This window comes from Eimeria tenella, genomic scaffold (assembly GCF_000499545.2).
Source record: "Eimeria tenella Houghton genomic scaffold, Eth_scaff16, whole genome shotgun sequence".
In the NCBI taxonomy this organism is placed as follows: domain Eukaryota; phylum Apicomplexa; class Conoidasida; order Eucoccidiorida; family Eimeriidae; genus Eimeria; species Eimeria tenella.
This window is the reverse complement of record NW_013541531.1, coordinates 75650-94781: the sequence shown is the minus strand read 5'-3', so window position 1 is coordinate 94781 and position 19132 is coordinate 75650. Positions and strand designations below refer to the sequence as shown.

The window sequence follows — 19132 nt, the reverse complement described above, 5'->3', positions numbered from 1 at the left end:
CTCACCAGTTCTAATCTTTCTCGATTAAACATAGAAGCACACATGAGAGTAAAAACATAACTCATTAATTGCTGCTTTCCCCTACCATGCCGAGCTTTCGCTGTATCTACCCCATAGGGATGAGCCAGCCTTCCGTCTCGACAGTATTCATTCTTGCTTATGTTTATTTATCTCTTTTCTTTGCTTGGGATTATTCCCCTAGACATAAAACTCAGAAACTTGCACAATTATATGAACAAAGCTCAACATAAGAAACAGCATTAATCTCGCACGGAAACAATTTAGGAGACAGGACAAACGTAGGTTTGAGCTCGTGACTGCTTTCTGGAATTCTTGGGACTTGCTTTGTTTGTTAACTTCCCTTCTAAGTTTATAAAATAAAGCAAATACAGATAAGCAACCCCACGCGCTTCACTTCGACACGCGCTTCACTTCGACTTACTACCCAGTCCCCCTCTTGCTGTTCATGGATATATTAGAAGCCGTATATACGCATAGCGTGGTGTAACTATCCCCACGTTTCAGGGAGCTCCAGCAGTACGAATGTTTGAAGCGGAATTCTGAAAGCCCCAACCCCAAGCCCTCGCTGGAAAGTAAACTGTGTGCCAACCCTATGATTCAAACGAACTCTAATACTCAACCTGTTACGGAATAACCCAAATACCGCACCAGTCAAATGAAAAGGGGGCCACTACTAGGGAGGCTCTTAAGCTTGTTATAGAAATTTTCGCCTTCTGGTGCAGCAGTAGCTGCAGCTAGAGTAACTGCAGCGACAGCCCTCGCTTCAGATTTTTGTGAGCGGTTAAGTCAGCAGTTAGCCTCAGTTTCACATGCAGCTGTCTCCCTAGCCCGTCTTCCAGCCACAAAAGCACCAAGCCAAGACGACTCTCTAGGGGAGTCGCCGTCAGAAGCTTCAGTGCATGCACAGGCAACCGTTTTGCAGCTATATGCAACGTGAGGCCAACACAGGTCAGCAAGTACACAGATCCAGGGCAAAAGATGTGAGTGCGCACTGTTCAAGTGCAGCCTCACTCACACCATGATAAAGCCGCTGTTTTAAGTGCTGCTGCAGGGATTGCCGCTGTGGCTGCTGCTGTCTGTCTAGCAGATGGTAATAAGACTTGCAGCTTCACACTTTTACCTTTATCCAAGACACCTGTCATCCCAAAAAGTTTACCGCGGGGGTCCTAGCTGGACCTATGAGGCACTAACCGCCAACCACATGCATAACGGTTCGGGGCCCCCTGATGCATTTTTGGACCTTCATCCTACAGGAACAGGTTCCAGAATACAGCTCTGAAATCCCCCAGGCGGAACTCATGCAGCGAAAATGCCCCCAACCTAGCCAAATCGACCAAAGGGACCCTCTGGGGAAACCCTCTACAGGGTACTTGAAGGTATTTCTGGTAGTTTGCCTACGCTGTAGGCCATAGGTCCCGCTGCCGCCTATTGCGTCTTTGCGGTTTCGTAAGAGCCCTTGTCTGACACTCCTAAAAAAAGCACCTCCAACACCAAAAAAGAAGCCCTGCGGTACCCGCTCGCAAGCCGTCAGCATTTCATTGGGAACCCCATGAGTCCTCCAATGCACTCGGTCTACATGTAGTTCATTTTAGGGCATTCGGGCTTCTCCTTGTCTAGTCCCTTTAAAAGACTTTTGTATCCCCATATGGACAGTCTTCAGGCCCTGTTATACAGCCGTGTGTCTTGCATGCGTATTTTGTTGTCAGTTGAATGCAAATGAATACTCTGGGCAAATGGTTTAGGATGTAGGAAAGTTTTTTTTGAAGGCCGCTTTCTTCGAGGCCTCGATATGAATTGTGAGATGACTGAAGGAGAATATAAACTTTACAGTTGAGGGCTGATCAAGGCTTTTACCCTTCATGGTAGCCCAGACTTCTCCTTGGTTCCGATGGCAAAAATTACAAGCTTTCGAAGTTCCCGTCGTTGCGTATGCAGAACTCAGTGTTAAGACTTCAAGCTTTTGGTTTTACGAAGTTTATTAGAATTAATTTTGGCCAGGTATCCTTTGGTCAGCAGCATGAAACAGGGTTCGTAGGATTCGCCTTCAGAGAGTCACTGCAGCCCGAAGCCCTCCGAAGCTTCAATAGCAATGGTTAATAGTCTCTCCAGCTTCTCCTTGGTCCCATACTCGGGAAGAAGAAACGTACAAAAACATGTAAACGAGGTCGGAAGACGCTCTGTGGGTTCTCCGCCGTTTTTCTGAATTGTCATTCTCAGCTCAGATAGACCGAACGCAGGCGACCGTTCGCTGCCTGTAACGCAAGTTCAGAAAAAAGTAAGCCCTGAGGCCCTGAAGCTTTGGATAACCATCATGGTCATGAAGCAACGACAAAGCTACGAGCAGCCACGAACAGCCAAGAATAGCTCCTAAGCTCTAAATGCCAAACCTATCCTGAGTGGTGAAAGCAATGGCGCAAAAAAACAAAGGGTCCCTCGTAACAGAGGGCTTAAAGTGTATGTCCAACCACCGCAAACATTAAATTCTATATCCAAGCCCTAAGACGAAAGCAGGTGTAAAGGTTAGGCCAAGCAGGAAAGAGCAGCTTCGCCTTTTACATAGTTGCGTTTGAATATTCAGGCGTGTTAGGTTAAGGGTTTGCAATCACCTGAAACAAATTTGAGAAAGTTTTGCTTTTGAAAAGTGTCGAAAGAGAAGAGAATATCCCACAGTGACTTTATGTAAGGAGAGTCCGGAGAGTAGCCCTCGTACCTGCACAAGGCATAAGCCCACCGCCCACTGTGCAGTCCAGCTTCTTTACCCTCAGCCCGAAATACCAGCGAATAGAATCAAGCTACGCTTATTCTCCCATTCAGAGTTTGTTAGCTGCGGCCCGTTGCTGAACCCTAAATGTAAAGCCTTTTACCCTCAGCACTATCCCCACAATCGCAAACCCTGAACCGAAAACTTTAAATCCCAAACCTCACCTGCAAGAGGCCTTCAGGTCCTCGAAGTTGAGCTCTGGTGTACCGCAGAGGAGGAGCTGCAGCTCGGGACCAGTGAGGCTGGAGAGGAGCGGTGATGCAATCAGCTGAAAACCCTTTTTGAAATATGAAAACTGAACTCAAAGGACGACAAGCAAGTGGATAATGATTAAGACAAAGAGTTTTGGTAGGAACGGGCAAAGTGGAACGGCTGCACGGACACAAGTGTTTTCACTGAATGCACTGGGACAAGATCTACACAAACAGGTGAAAATGAGCACAGAAGACTGGCAAGTGCAATACGAGTTACAAAAATATTGGAATTGCCACAAAAACAATTATACGCCAATAAGCAGTTCAGTTTCGTGAGTGCGCATAACAAACCTGTGACTTTACAGAGTCCACCAACAAGTACTTGGCATACAAATTGACGAATTCATTTCTGTTTTTGATGGTTAATGGAATCGACGCTCCATCGGGCTTGAGCGGCACCTGCACGCGTCGCCCATCCCCTTGCTCCACGTCAACGCAAAAGGCCATGCCTTCAAATGCGTTCTGAATCGCAAACCCCCAACACAAATACCTAAACCCTAAAAGCCCTAAACCCTTGAAGCCGAGCTCGCAGCGCCACAATAAATAGCAGGAAAGAGGAAGCAAGGGCCAAATTAGCAGCAGATATCAAGGGAAATTCTGCAACGGGACATGGCTGACAAAAGATGCTCTCGGAACCACACTCCAAATCCTCACCATAAACCATAAACCCTCAAACCTACATTGAAATCTGCCTCGTTGTCGATTTCCAGCAGCTTCTCGAAGCTGTTCAGTTCGTCGGGGAACACGTCGCTGGAGGCAGCACAGAAAAGAAATGCAAACCCTAAACCCTCCACCCTAGGGGCTAAGCACTGAAGACTACAATCCAGGCGCTGATCTTTCTAAGAAATTCCTAAGACTATTTTCCATCACCCATACATGATGGAAACGTTAAATTCCAGTTGGGCAAGCCTGGCTACATTCTGCGACCCTGAGCTTTGCATGCAAACTTTGAAACTTCATGCTCAGCCCTAAACCCTAGATGCTAAACCCTCCCTACATCTCACCCCAGATCTTCTAGTGCCACGTCCTCCCCTTGGAGTTGCTTGTACACCTGAAATTCAAGAATGAACAATTTTGACGAATGTGAAGCCTAAACCCCAAACCCTACACCCTGGGTCGTAAACCCTACGGCCTACGTCGTAAACCCTGAGAAGAACTATGCACAGCCAAGCCCTTATCAACCACTTCTTATTCTACGATTTCCCCAGCTCTAAAAGATGTCACCTCTGCAAAAGCGCCCGCACCCCTTACAGCAGCAGCAAATATGACGACAGGAAGGGAAACAGCAGCAGCTGCAGCAGTAGCAGCAGTGGCAGCAGCGCGAGCAGCAGTTTGTCTTCATAGAATCTCACAACAATGGGCAGACTCAGTGGCATCAGGATGTCGTTATAGACCGCCATAGATGCAAGTAGACCCGTAAGCCAATACTCCTTGGCCTTGCCTTCAGGAATTAACTCGCTCCTGTTGTTGCTGCTGCTGTCCTGGTCCGATGACGCAGGGGCGCCTGCTGCCTTTTCTTCGGGCTTAGGAGATCCTTCTGCTGCAGAAGTGGCGGAATCTGCTGCAGCTGCAGCAGCGGGCTTCGCTGCAGCTGGCTCTGAGTCTGCTGCTGCTGCTGTAGAAGCATCTTCTCGTTTGTCCTGAGAGTCTAGTGGCTCTTCTTGCTGCTTAAACCACAGTGTACGTACACCCGAGTGGTACGTGAAGAGGCCGCGAGAAGCAGAGAACAACTCCCGAGTTAACAGCTGCAGCACGAAGGGACAAACAGGAAAGGAAAATGGAAGCTACAGGGGAAACTAAGACAAACAGTCGACACGACAGAAAAAGAATAAAATGTAGGGAAAAATGAACAGATGCAAGAAACAGTGCAAACACGTCACGCATGTGGGCAAGGTGTTCAGGTACCACAGCAGAAAAACCGGCTCTAAACTATAAAGCAGAAAAACCGGCTCTCAATCATAAAAGGGACGGTGAGCCACGACAACAATTAACATGAAGAAGTGAGAAGAGGGCAGACAAAGACGGGAAACAAGACTGACACGGTGGAAGAAATGCAGACAGTCATCAAAAGCAGAAACACGAACACCGGACCTTACGAAAATGCAACTATTGAAAAGTAGGCAACCACAAAGTGGGCATGCACTATGTATACAATTACATGCAGGTAGATACATAAGTCTGCATACAGAAAACATTAGTTGGCAAATTGTTTCCGTATCTTACCGAAAAGAATTCCCTCCGTAGCCCTCCTTCATCGACTCCCTCCTCCCCCTCAAATATGACCTTGAGGGGCCTCAGGAGGTCCCTGGGATCGTTCGATCCAAGGAGCTTGCATGCATCTTCAATTAGGTGACTGCGCCGGACCCTCAGAATCAAGAAGGGGAGCTTCGTGTCCAGTAAGGACTGAAGGGAGGTGTGGTGCTGGCGATAGACGTTGTCTACTAACAGTACCTGGAGAACAAGGAGAAAATAGAATGAATGAGTTTACCTTTTGGCAAGATGACAGGCGGACACAAGAGCTAGCCGATTCACTGAACTGCTTCTAATTGAAAATGAAGCAACTCAAGCGGGCCTCAGTGCAGAATAATGCTTCAACTTTGTTTAATTCTTCATTTGAAAGAGAAGTATCTATTGAATGATACTACAGATTATACAGCAGAGGAATTTGCATACAATTTTTCGTGTGAAACGCGCAAAGAAGTAAACAAGTAAACATTTTCGTTCGCCCATTTGATGTGGTTAGGCTCAAGGCCCTCTCAGGACACTGAAACTATGCGTTTCAATGGGTAATAAGTACACAAAACAGTTCCATGAACAAAACATATATGCGAATCACAAGAGTTGCTGCAGAGCCTACATAAATATGTACATGCACGCCTGTGCAGATAGACAAATATAATTCTTGGCGTACTTGAACATGAACCCGAGAGTAAAGCACATGATCTTCAGCAAGACTAAGCAGAGAAGTGACACCTTTTTGGGGCAAATGCATGCAATGTGTTGTGCCTTGGTATTTAAAACTCCATAAAAGGACTCCACTTGACTCACATTCCTCTTAAAGGAAAGAGGACAGAGATTTAAATGGGCAATGAACAGAGACCACCGCGACTGCAACTCGCAACTCCCTATGACGTCCCGCTCCAAGTCGAACAAACGCACTGCTGCGGCAAAACCCAAAGGCGCCAAATCCCAAACCCGTAAGTCTAAAGCCTTAGTCACATTCTGAATTGGCTGGAGACGCAAAGACAAAGACAACAGTCATGCGAACTCAGGTGCTCACTGGCAGTAGTTAGCTGAGGCAGACAGCCCAGCTAGCCGTCCAGTCAGCTTCTGATCTAATTGAGCTAATTAAGTAGCAGCTGGATAGCTAGTAAAGTGCGCCTCGGAACTACTGAGAAACATTTACTACTTCAAATGTTCAAGTTACTAATTACCTATCTATCAACTTGCGTGCCTACGTCGCCGCTCATTATGCTAGCAAATGAGCTAGGTACAAATTAGCTAGCTACCTAGCTAGCTAGCTGACTACTGACGAGTTCCCATCTCACCAATTTGCCTTTGTGTTTTGTCCTGAGTCGCTCTAGGGGCCATCTCTACATAAGCTCCGACTTCCTTAATAGGGTCTACCAGGGTGCCTATTTCTTTGACTTGGAACTTATCGATGGGAATCTTGGTGTCTGCTGCTCCCTGCAGCAGCACGCGGCGGTTGCTGCTGCAGTTGGCCCGATACAGCAGCTGCAGCAAAGCCACGCAGTGCCACACGCGATCCACAATGCGGTAGCGAGAACCAGAGGCCGAGAGCGACAAAGACAGAAAGCCGCAGGCAGGGGCGACCAGAGCCGTCCTGAGAGAGAAAAAGCAGGAAAAATAAACAAACCTACTAAATTAGTTCATATATATATGTACAGTGTGCTATGTAAAAATATTGGTGTACGATCCTCACTTTGTGATCAACTGTGTGCTAGTTAAGGCCTTAGTGAAAAAAGAGAACAAGAAGGCACTTCGGCTAGCGGCTGTGAAGTAAAAAGGCAAAGATAATGCAAAAGGAAATTGATACAGTCGCAGACACCGAGGAGGCGGGGGATACAGAAGCCAAAAAAAGGGGAATACAAAAGTAAGTAAAGAGTCTTGAGGAACGTATGGATATGAACAAACTCCAAGACAAGAGCAAAGGCAGCCACTGAAGTAGCAACAAAATACTGGAGACAAATAGCCGGGGAGCTTCCAGGGATCTAATTAACTTTCTATTTTTCATCTAATTTGTGTGTTGCCTCACTCAAACAATGAGTCCGGGAATTCCATCGCAAGCCTCAAAAAGCTTTTCTTTCCATCCGCCGGCAAATGAAACAGCAGGTGCAGCACTGCGGTGTACAGCATCTCTCCCCGCTGCTTCAGCTGCTGCTGCTCTTGCTGCTGCTGCTGCTGCTGGTTGCCGGCCGTGTCTGAAGCCATGGCTTCAGGCTCATCATTCCCGCGGGGGGCCACGTCGGATCCTTCTTGCGTGCCCTTTTGGGGGTCCCCCTGGGGGCCCCCCTTGGAGCCCTCGCTAAAGCTGGCGTAGACAGGCGTGCATGCAAGTATGAGCAGAATGAACTTGACTTGGTCGGGCCTCTTGAGGTGCTGTGCCATTTTGATGCTGTTGGTAATTACATTTGAGAAGCAGTGGCAAACCAGGGGCAGCAGCTGCTGCGGAAGCTGCTTGTAGACTGCAGCAATTCCCTCAAAGTCCGGGAGACTGCCGTGGCCAGGATAGACAAAAGAAGAATTGAGACGAAAGACATCACTGAAAACCCTCGAAATGACTGTCTTCAGCTGGCTGCTATCGCCCGTGCTGCGGGCCCCCTCAATGTACCCCAGGGCCTCTTCTACGGAAAGCCCCGACATGCAAAAAAGAGAAAGGTCCACGCTGCAGCTTTCTTGTCGAGACAAAGACCGGTCCGCAGCCCCGAGGGGGCCCCCCGGGCCCTCGAAGCCCACCACGCTGCTATCCCCGCGGCTGAGCGTGAGCAGCCGCTGCAGCGGCAGCTGCGCAGCAGCAGCACCGGCTGCTGCAGTGGCAGCAGCGGGAGAGGGCGGCTGGGGAGACAAAGAAAAGGAAGCAGACAGCTTCCGCTGCTCCCAACCTACTGAAGAACGCGAACGACACAACACTTTCTTGCAAAGCTGCTCTATGGCTGGCGAAGGGGCTCTGTCTCTATCTCTTTCTTTTGTGGGGTCGGAGTCCGTCTGTGGCGTCTCCACAGCAGCAGCAAAAGCTGTGAAGGGACCCGCAGCAATCAAATAAAAGTACAGCTGCTGCATCGGGGGGCCCCCAGGAGGCAGCCACAGCGGCTGCGGCTCATACGTGTACGGCCTCGGGGGGGGCCCCTCCTCCCCCAGAAAAGGAGATAGCGAGAAATTCGTGTCCGGAGAGACACCCAGTTGGTTCAAATTGTTTAGTCCCCAAGTGAAGACGCGGCCCTGAGAGAAAGTTCAAGTCAAAATTTAAACTGCAATTGAAATGAAAACTGAAGCTGAGATGTCCCAATTCAAATTCAAGTTTCATTTGAACTAAAAGAATAACTCCAAACTTTACTTTTAACTTAAAGTTTACATTTGAATTTAAACTTGAATTTGAATAAAATTTCAATTTGATTTCAAATACACAAAGGAACAGGAAAAGAAGCAGCGACAGCAGCAGCAGCAGACACCCCCACGCAGCAAGATGTGGTGTACACAGAGACAAGGAAAAAAGACGATAAGAATAGACAATGACACTTTTAGAAAAATAAAGCTAGAAAAGAATGAGCAGCTGTAGAACGATAGGGGCAAATTTATAGAAACACGCCGAGACAAACGAAAGGAGAGACGCATGCAGTAAGATTGGCAGCCACAATTAGACAAAGTAAAACAGTAGAGACAAAGAGAAGTATAGCGTGACTGAGAAAGATGGCTTATGCTAGATGCATGCAAAGAGAGAAAGATCTGATGGACGGCGAGGAAAAAAGGGAAATAAAAGGCACCAGAAGACAAATAGACAGGACGTGCCGAAAAGCTCATGTGCATTAATGTGTTTGAGGGCCTCTGGATTGATGCATATACATGCTCCAATCCACGAATCCCCAATATATATAAAAATATATATATTTAAGTATGCATTTATACATATATACATATATATATGTTCATGCTGCATGCACGCTTATGTGTACATACACTCATGTGGGCAATGCTCCCGGTTTCTTCTGAAGTTTGTGAGGGCTCAGCGAAACGGGATTTAGGGTTTAGGGTTTAGGGTTCATGGGGGCAAATTGGGGAAAGTGTTTCCGAAGTACTGCGAAAGGCTTACTGTTCGGGTGAGGGCCATGGAGAAATGCGTGCCAAGAGCCGCGAGTTTGATTTTGTGGTTTTGCAAAGAGCGAACTAGAAGAAAGCGGGAGCTCCAGGAAACGGGGGGGCTCTGCGTGCTGTCCCGGGGGAGGCGGGATCGGGAGGCGGGATCGCATCCCACAGGGAACCCCAACTCCCCGTAACTGTTGCTGCCACACAAATATAATAACCCCCCAGACACTAGCAGCCCGGAGTGACTGGCGCTGGCGAAGACTGCGCGGGCGCGCAGAGAGAGCCGCACAAGTTGTGGGGTGGAGACCTGCAAAGCAAAACCCCAAATTCAACTCCAAACTCCACTCCAAATTCCGAATTTCAAACCCCAAGATGCGAAATGTGCAGCAGAAGCTGGCGCTTCCAACAGCGGGCTGTGCAGCCAGCCAAAATGGGGAAAAAGCGGAAAACAAGTCGAAGTTTTGAGTATAAAATAATCCAAAACGCACTTGTTTTACTTCGTCATAGGCCTCGCCAAGACCCAAACGACCCCACTTGTTCGAACCCCAAGAGAAGACCTCGCCGCTGATGCTCAGCGCCAGGACGTGCTCGTCGCTAGCCGCCACCTGCAGCAAACCCAAAACCCTACACCCTAAACCCTAAACCCTAGGAGCTAACAACAAAGGCGGCTCCAGCAAATACAATATAGAAAAGGACAAATTCGGTAGCATGCATGTCCAACAACACGCATGCACTCACGGAAAAAGGAAAAAGACAAAGAGAAACAGGGACCAGAAAACTCGAAAGAAGGAAAAGAAGTAAAGAGAAAATGCAAAAAGAAACAACACCTTGAGCTGCATGTTACCTGCTTTATTGGTAAGCCAAAGAGAGCGCTGACAGGACGGAGCAACGGCTCCACTCTGAGAAAAAACGAAAAAATACCAAACACAGAAACAACAAATACAATTAAACGAACGGCAGCAGAGGGACACAAATAGGGCTAATCATAAGTACTTAAACATTTCTCTGCACATGAATGGACTGTAGATATGTGGGCAAAGACACACATTTATAGTTATATACATATAAGCACAAGCACATATAAATTAATGCATGCATCAATGTACGCATGCATGCATGTATGCATGCATGCATGCATGCATGGATATATGCAGTTACTTGAGCAGGCCAGACCTGCACTTCTGGTGTACAAACACTACGCCACGCCTGCCCACGTAAATATTGGAGGGTGTATTAACATAAATGCGCACTTTAAAAAATAATATTTGAATATAATTTAAATACAAAAGCATATTTTTCGTTGTTGCAGCGGCTCACTGCTGCGCTCGCTCAGTGCCCATCCCCAGGCAGCCAAAAGGCGACAGCCCACAGCCCAGCAGCATTCCTGTGTCTGAGAGCAGCAGCGAATAGCCGGAACCACAGGCTGCCTGCCGAAGCCTCACTTGCTGCGCAAAACGCACAAACCCTAAACCCTAAACCCTAAACCCTAAACCCTAGCGCCTCTTGGAAGGTGACCCCAGGTCCTCAAAACTTTAACCAGAAACCTACATTTTTGGTGTATATACACCGCAAAAGATGAGGATGAACAACAGACCCTAGACTCTCAGCCACAGACAAAAACAGCCCTACGAACCTTAAACCCTAAACCCTGAAGCGCATGCGGCCTCCACCGTAGTTAAAACCTGCTAAGGGGGTATACATGATTATCAATAATTAGGCTTCGATTTACCTGTCCCTGAAGCTGAGGAATAGATCTGTCTATTTGCATTGCTTGCGGGTTGAAATGGCTAAGAGATAAAACCGAAGGGCCTCGGCCCAACTGGCCGAATTCGTTGCTGCCGAAAGCAATGGCAGCTGTACATACACCGCAGAAACACCAAGCAAAAACAGGTACCGAAAAGCAATGACAGCTGTTCATACACCGCAGAAACACCAAACAAAAACAGAAAAAGATGCTATGTCCCTTAATGGCAGTTGATTTAATTTTATTTCTGGTTTCTTCTGTTTGTTCTTTCGAGTATACCACAGCGCAGCCAAGACAGCAGCAGCAGCTGTACACACACCTCCTCCACATGGCTGCAATTAATCAGTGAGGTTTAAACAGCTCATTTGACTGCTATTTAAATTATTGCGAGATCAAAAGGAGACAGAGACAGGGAAGCCACAAAAACAAGAAGAAAGAAACAAAAGATCTCCTGAAGGAGCGTGAAAGGAAGACAAATAGGACAAACAGAAAAACTGCAGCACTTAAAGACACTGTGGGGCCAGAAGACACAGAGAGCCCCAGGACCCAGAGCAGCAGCAACAGAAAAAGACAGAGAGAAAAAGAGCAGCAACAACCAACCCCACCCTCCCCGCAGCAACAGAAGCAACAGCAGCAGCAGCAGCAAAAGCAGGAGGCCTCATGGCCAGTGTCGAGGACCGCAATGGTGTGGCAAGCAGCAGCAGCAACGGAAACAGCGCCTCGAATGCCTTCGCAAAGTCGCGGCCTCTTGATGTACTTGTCGCCGTCGATGTCTATACACCCGAACTCATTCAAACCCCCACCCCACACACTCTGTCTTCCGTCCCACAGCCAAGTGCGGTCGAGTCCCAAGCAGCAGCCACAGATGGTTTTGTTTTCCAGTTTAGAAATAAGTCTCGGGGGGCACCCCCCCGCTGCTGCTGCTGCTGCTGCTGCTGCGTCGGCCTCCGGCTTCTTCGCTGCTGCTTCTGCTTCCTTCGGCTCCCGCCCTGCAGCAACGGACAGCAGCTGCCCGCAGTCGTTCAAACCCCACAAATAAATTTGAAAGTGAGGAGAAACACAAAAAGATTCCGAGCCTTGTGCATGCAGCGAGAGGCACAAGCTGCCTTCTCGGTTCAAGTTTGCTGCTGCTGCTGCGAGCGCTGGGCTCGCTGCTGCTGCTGCTGCTGCCGGCGCTGATGCCGGGCCTGCTGCCGAAGCTACTGCTGCTGTCGGCGACTCCCTACACTGCGGGGAAGCAGAACGCTGCGTAGCAGCACGAGTCAGCGTTGCAGTAGCAAGCGGCTGCGCAGAGGACTCTTTTGCTGCTGTTGCTGCTGCTACTGCTGCTGCGACTTCTGCAGGCGGCAAGCTGCTGCTGCTGCTGCTCAGAATGTTCTTCGTGTGTGCCAGGGGCTGCTGCTGCTGCTGCTCCGTCCGCGTCCGCTGCTGCTGCTGATGTGCTGCTTCCGAATCCACCAGAGCATCAGTTGGATGCAGGCTTACCGCTTCAACCAGCTGCAGCTGCTGCTGCTGCCCCGGATCCTGGGGCTCCTGCTGCTGCTGCTGCTCATTTTGCTGCTGCTGCTGCTGTTGACGCCTGTGGCGGTGCAGTGGCCAGAGGCAACCCGACAGATGCAGCGGCATCGCTGCAGCAGCCTCTCTTAGGCTGCAGCCGCAACAGCAAAGCCTGCTGCTTCTGTTGCTGCTTCTCCTGCTGCTTCTTCAGCTGCTTTGGCTGCTGCTTCTGCTGCTGCTGCTGCAGGTAGACCGCTACTCCTGCGGCTGCAGCTGCAGCTGCGGCTGCGGCGGTGTGGCTGCTGCCACTGCTGCTGCTGCTGACTCTGCCGAAGCCGTGAGATGTCAAGGCTGCGGGTACGGCGGCTGCAACAGGTGCTTCTGCTGTGAAGCTATTGCTGCTGCTGCTGCAGCAACTGCTGCTGCTCAGTCTCGAGTGAGGCGAGGTGGCAAGGGCTGTTGGTTGGAGTTCATCTGCTGCTGTCTCCTGAGCGCTGATTCAACAAAAATAAAACGAAGAAGATCGAGAGGGCCCGCTTTTCGGTTCAGTTGGAAAGTGCAGCAGCCGTTACTGCTGCTGCTGCTGTCGATGGCGATACCAGCCAGGCTCCCGCTGACCTGTACCTCAAGTAATACCTACTCAGGAGAGTTTAGATTTGATCTAATACTATTTGTTTTCAATTTTTAAATTTATTTACCAACTAGGTTCCAGGGAAAACTCGATATCTAGGGGGTGATGGGCAGCTCGTGGCGGGACCGCCAGGCGAGGCGCCGCCGCGGCTGGTTGTTTGTTTGCGTTTCGGGTGAAGAAAACGTACTCAGGAGAGCATTTGAATAAATATCAATGGCAAAAAGAGTCAAAAATAGACAAAATCAGCTTGATGGTGCTGCAGCTCGAGAAATATCACCGAAACGGTGCTGCTGGCTTCTCAGCTGTTTGTATGCATCGCGGTGAAGACCAGATCTCCTCCTCCGCCTAGCCCGCAGCCCCTTCGGCAAATTTAAAACCTAGTTACATTAATTTAAATTAATTCAATTGCTAATCAGCGAGATATTCAAAACGCCGCAGCTGCTGGATGTGCGTGCGCTGCAGCGCCTCGCGACAACCCCCACACACGGCTATTCAGGCTCATTCGCGGTGAAGCAAGAAAATAATAACTCTGAGACTTCACTCTTGGAAAGAATTATCTTCAAAGTCATTTTTTCTCAATGAAATCCCCCACTCACTGCCGCCGCAGCCGTGTTTCCGAGTGTCTCATTGAATTCTTGGACTTTGGGATTTCAAAATTGCAGAGACGAACTTGCAAAAGTGGCATTTTTCGAGCTCAACTTCTGCAGCAAATGCATGCAAAGCTGCTGCTAACTTCCCCTGGATGTTTACGAGTTGTTTCTGGAGATGAAGTGGTTTAATGGGCTTCCGCGTGAGCTGCTTTCTTTGAACTTTCTTGTTCGTTGAATGGCGCCAATTCAGTTTCTTCTGCGCTTACTTCAAAGTGGCCAAACTTGGGACTTTATTCTTGAGGGGCCCCAGAGGCGGGGCTTCACTTCTTGCTGCTGAGCAGCAGCAGCAAAACGAGCGAAGTAGGAAACTGCTGTAGCTCTTCTGCCTCTCAGTGGCTCTTCTTTTTAAATCTAATAATGTGTATTTCATGTCCTCTTTAGATCTAATAAAGTACATTTCATGTTTTTGCAAAAAAGTCAAAAAGCCCTTTTGCAAAAACATGAAATGTAATTTTCTTATTGGGGCCTCCTGTTCTGTCATGCAGGCCCAGCCCCCGCGAGGCAACAACAGCAAGACATGGCTAGCCACAGCTAGCCACAGCTAAACACAGCTAGCCACAGCTAGCCACAGATAGCCACAGGTAACCGTAACTAACCGCAGCTAACCACAGCTAGCCACAACTAACCACAGCTACCCACAGCTAGCCACAGCTAGCCACGCCCAGCAGATTGCATCTAGCCACCGCTTTTTGTGGGCTGCGCAGGTAGGGATGGCTAGCCACAGCTAGCCACCCCTACCTGCAGCTAGCTAGCCGCGCCTCCTGCGGTAGCTAGCCAGAGGTATTGCCCCTCAATCAGCTCTCATTTGGTCTTCTCCGATTTTCAGGGTTTTGCATTTGCTGTTTCTTCAAATCTTTTCACCCAAGTTCTTCTTTGAATCTGTTTGTTGCACAAGCTCCTTCCTTTGCTGCACTTTGGTGCAACAGCAATTTGTGCTGAAGTACACCCTAAACCCTAACTCTAAACCCTCCAGCCAAACCCTAAACCCTAGCTCCAAGTCCCGTAAACCCTAGACCCTACTTCCAAACCCTGCTCTCTAAATCCTAACTCTGAGCCTCACGCACTAAACCCTAACTCTAAACCCCTTGCCCTAAGCCCTAAATGTAAGCCGCGAGACCTAAACCCTAAACCCTAGTTGCAAGCCCCACGGCCTAGACCCTAAGCGCAAACACTAAGAACCAAACCCTAAACCCTAACTCGAGTGCTATGAACTCTCTACTGGGTCTCAACAGCCACAAATAAATGAAAGCAAATGGGCCTACGTAGTGTCGAGTCTTTGCAGCTTCCCCAGGTTAGCCGAGCCAAACCCTAAACCCTAAAAAAGGGTTTAGGATAGGCTTTCGAAGATATGCGGGGGCAGCTGCCTTTAAATGAACTGCCAATTCAGGGTTAAGAAAGCACTTGGCGTTGCCTTCAGGTGTCTGTACACCCCAACAGCCCGTCCTCCCTAGCTCTATTTCTACCAGTTGTGTATTCTCTTTGTAATATGAATAAACACAAATATATAAATATATATATATGCATATATATTTACTTACGCCTAATTATATACTTTTTACTGAAACAAGCCCGCAAAGCAGCAGCAGCAGCAGCGAATGTGCTGCTGCAGCAGCGGTAGCAGCTGGGGCGCGGAACGCCCCGGACTTGCTGCTGCTGCAGCTGGCAAATAAAGACAAAGTGGATTTTGAGCTTTAAACTTTTTTAATCACTTTAATCAAATGCAAAGAGTTGCAGAGTTTGTCCCATTTCGGGTGTGGGGCAGCGGGCCAGGCCAGCGCCCGCAGCCCTTAGAGAAGCAGCAAAGAGCCCGCAGCGCATTTGTGCAAGACATGCAGTTTGCATTTTAATTCTTGAAAGAAGAACTAAATAGAATAAATAATAAATGCAATTCAAGTGCATGCAGCTGCACACAGATGCACCCAAGGCCCAAACAAACATTCGGGCTTCCTCCTTTTCTTGTTCCCTCTCGGCAGCAGCCGTCGCGTACGTACACCCCAAGTGTACGTACACCCCACAGCTCAAATGCCGGCTCTGATCCCAAGCGCAGCCGCAGCAGCAGCGCCAGCTGCTGCCGCTGCTGCAGCAGGGGCCCCTGCAGCTGATTACCTGCCGCGGAAGCCCCCCCCGCGGGGGCCCCCACGGGCCCCCCGGGGGGCCCCCCGACCCCCACGGCCACGGCCTCGGGCCAGAGGCCGCAAACCCGTCTCGCGGGGGGGCCTCTGGATGGGAGTGTCGTCAATGAGCAAAGTGTCGAGAGGCAGAGAGTCGGGGAGAATGAAGTAGCGAATGTTGCTGCCCCGAATGGTGAGGTGGTCCATAGAAACTGGGTTGGAGTGCTTGACAGTCAACTTGACGTTTTTCAAGTGCGTGTTCATCGCCACGTCCACTCCCACTATGGTGCCGTGCACCACTGTGCCGTTCTTCAGCTCCAAGACCAGCGTCTCGTTCGCCAGCCGCATCAAAAACCGAACCAACTTCATCTTCGCGAAATGCGGAGAAGTCCGGCGTGGCGCGCAAGCCTGTCAAGTCGAATCCGAGGCACCGGCGGCAGCGGCGGCGCGATGCTGCGGGGAACCAGCCCGGGGCGCGGAACTGGCGGACTCAGAGAAGCAGAAAAAAAGAATCACAAAGGCAAAGTTTCCAACAATCCGCATCCAAAAAATTAAACAAAAATTCAGCCACGAAGAGCTGGGACCTATGGAGAGGGGAGCCCACCGGTAATGCTGCCCTGGAGCCGACACAGACGCGCCGGCCTGCCGGGTTTGACGCCACCTCGGCGCCTCAAACGGACTTTAAGGAAATAATAAAGAGGTAAGTTCCCCAAAAACTCCAGAAAGAAGCAAAATCTGATGAAAACGGGACTCGGACCAGTACGCCTCCCACCTGCATGCAGCAGCTGTACTTACACCTGGGGCCTGCCTGCTTATCCGGGGCTGGCTGCTGCAGCCTTCAAGCCAGTTTCTTTAATTTGTCGCAAATTCACTGGGTTTTAGACATTAAAATCAGTTAATTTCGGCTACTGAGCTGCGTTGATTAGCGAGACGAATGTGTAGGACCCTTTCCCGCCGCGCCGGGGGTAACCCTAGAGTGCACTGTTTCCCTTACTGGGCGGAGGGCTCCTCGGACTGCAGCATTTGTTCTCTAAAAGAGGAGTTGGCGATCAAATCTAGTGTAACTTGACAAAATATTATCTAGTTAACCATATGCTGGCTGCAGGACTGCTAAATGGGTCTCTAAGCCAGTGAAGGTCAGGGCTTTAATGACCACCAGAGGAAATACTGATAGGCAACATGCACAGCGGTTAAGGCTACGGTCGCGCACACCGTGCTTGTCGATTTGTGCTCAATCAGATCTCATAATCTGCACAATTTTGTGCCCTAGATGTTCCAATGAATAAAAACTGTTGACGTCGGTGCACAAGAGTATGCCAGGGCCGCTGACTAGCTCAATAATGCCACACGCTACTACTCTGCCGTCACTTGCCGGGACACCGCTGACAGTTGCCCTCCTGCTTTTGGTCTTCGAGAAAAATTGTTTTTCTGTGTGTGAAGCTCCAGCTTTGTTGACTGGTTTGGGGCCGACATCCTGGAGCCGCTGGCATAGGTTCTTGCACTGCGGTTGGCCCTACGACCCATACGCAAGTGTTAGTCACGTTAGGCGAGAAATCTTTAAAAAGTTACATATCGTAGCCTTTCTTTGATTTTCATTAGCGTTTCTTTTAGCTCAGTGCTGCACGGGGAACTTGAGCGCATGAAACGTTTCAGTCAAAAGCCCGTTGACAGGGAAGGCCCTTCAGTGAGAACGTACAAACAAGCCACAACAAACGAGCAGTGGGTGAACAAGATAGCGATAGGGACACAGTACAGCGACAGAACAGAAGCTTTGGACCGAAGTGGGGCATCATTTTGTAAGACGCAAAACCGCGTCTCCCACGTTTGCATGTGCTAGCGATAGTTGATGAAGGATGGTTTGGAGTTTAAGACCCTGTGAGCACCGTACTATGGGAATGGAGGCATTTTGAAGGCCTGCCGATGCCACTGAATCGCCTATCTGCGTAAGGGAATAAAATTCACGACTCAGCGAGTGGATAATGCCGTGACTAATGCTCTCAGCCAGCAGCTAGGGCATCGTATTTCTTTCCTTGGCTTCATTTGCGATTTGGTTGTCATTTGCAGGTTCTTGCAGTGATATTTGAAATAAATCTCCACTGCTATTTCTGTTGAGTGGCCTTGCAGCAAAATTGGGTCCACGATCATTGTTTCTGTAGTAGCAGCATCAATGTTACAGTCAGCCAGTGCCTTCGCCTGAAAAGCCGCCAAAGAATGCAAATTCAGTTGAGGACCTGCCAAAGCTGATCATAACATTTCTGGAGCTCTCCTTATAGAATGTTTTCGTTGCTGACAATGAATGCCAGTGCGCCTACGTGGAACAGGAAATCTTCCGCAGTGATACTAAAGACGGGTGGTCTTCTGGGGAAGTATCGGCTCTAACAGATACTAATTGCGTCTCTTCGCCAAAACCTGAGGATTCGGCAATTGTGTGCTTATGTAGTGGCGTTTAGCCAACACGTCTACGTCCTTTCTTCGTTGTCTTCGGCTTGAGCAATGTTCCAATCACCGCGAGCTAAAGAAGAAAGGCCAAGCAAATATTGCCATGTGCAAAGGCGTTATTGTGCGTGGCTTTATTTTAATTGAGTGCTGCACTTTCTTTGTAATATCAAAAGTAGTGATCGTGGGGTCGCTCCGCATAGCCAGTGCATCTAACCCTGGCCTGTCTACTCTTTCTGCTACAGAAGCATTTAAGAGTTGGCGTGTGTAGACACGCAGAGAGATATAGCCTGGAGCAAGATAGTTGCCAGAAACTGCACGCCCGAGATACCTTAAGGCCTTAGATGTGGCAACTTGAGCCTGACTGTTTGTTACCCTCTATTTGAGAGGTGTTTGTGCCTTGTACGGCAAACAGTCATTTTCTTTGTTTGCCTCTTTCGACGCTTGTATTCAAGCGGAATCCGATCTAGCCTGCGGCAATTATAATGCTATCTTTCCTGAGTGGAACAATAGGCACTCTTTGGGGAGAATGAAGTGGCATGAGCGCACAAGAAAGCGCTGATGGCTAGGCCGCTGAGGTGGGTTTGTGAGTATCTAGATGGCATGAGGCGCAGTTAAGGCATTGCTTTTAAGCTGTGCTGAGACTTAGTCAAAGCCGTAACTATCCTCAACTGCACTGCTACGACCAGAGACTTGGCATATCTCG

The 19132-nt window shown here is 49.1% G+C and overlaps 2 protein-coding genes across 2 annotated transcripts; both read right to left on the bottom strand.

Annotated features, from left to right (window-relative positions):
- Positions 1-2073: 2073 nt before the first annotated feature.
- On the bottom strand, positions 2074-12727 carry ETH_00009420 (ubiquitin-transferase domain containing protein, putative; the record flags this gene model as incomplete). The annotated part of the gene is made up of 16 exons (XM_013373590.1): positions 2074-2273; positions 2628-2731; positions 2947-3077; positions 3328-3498; positions 3717-3786; positions 4041-4087; positions 4389-4781; positions 5260-5487; positions 6085-6197; positions 6585-6880; positions 7313-8496; positions 9365-9664; positions 9846-9962; positions 10202-10256; positions 10675-10802; positions 11780-12727. The coding sequence occupies 16 exons, from the start codon at positions 12725-12727 to the stop codon at positions 2074-2076; spliced, it is 4485 nt and encodes a 1494-aa protein (XP_013229044.1).
- Positions 12728-14726: 1999 nt separating this feature from the next.
- Positions 14727-16359, bottom strand: ETH_00009415 (small nuclear ribonucleoprotein, putative; the record flags this gene model as incomplete). Its single annotated transcript, XM_013373589.1, has 2 exons — positions 14727-14814; positions 15986-16359. 2 exons carry the CDS (start codon positions 16357-16359, stop codon positions 14727-14729), a joined length of 462 nt encoding a protein of 153 aa, XP_013229043.1.
- Positions 16360-19132: the final 2773 nt, after the last annotated feature.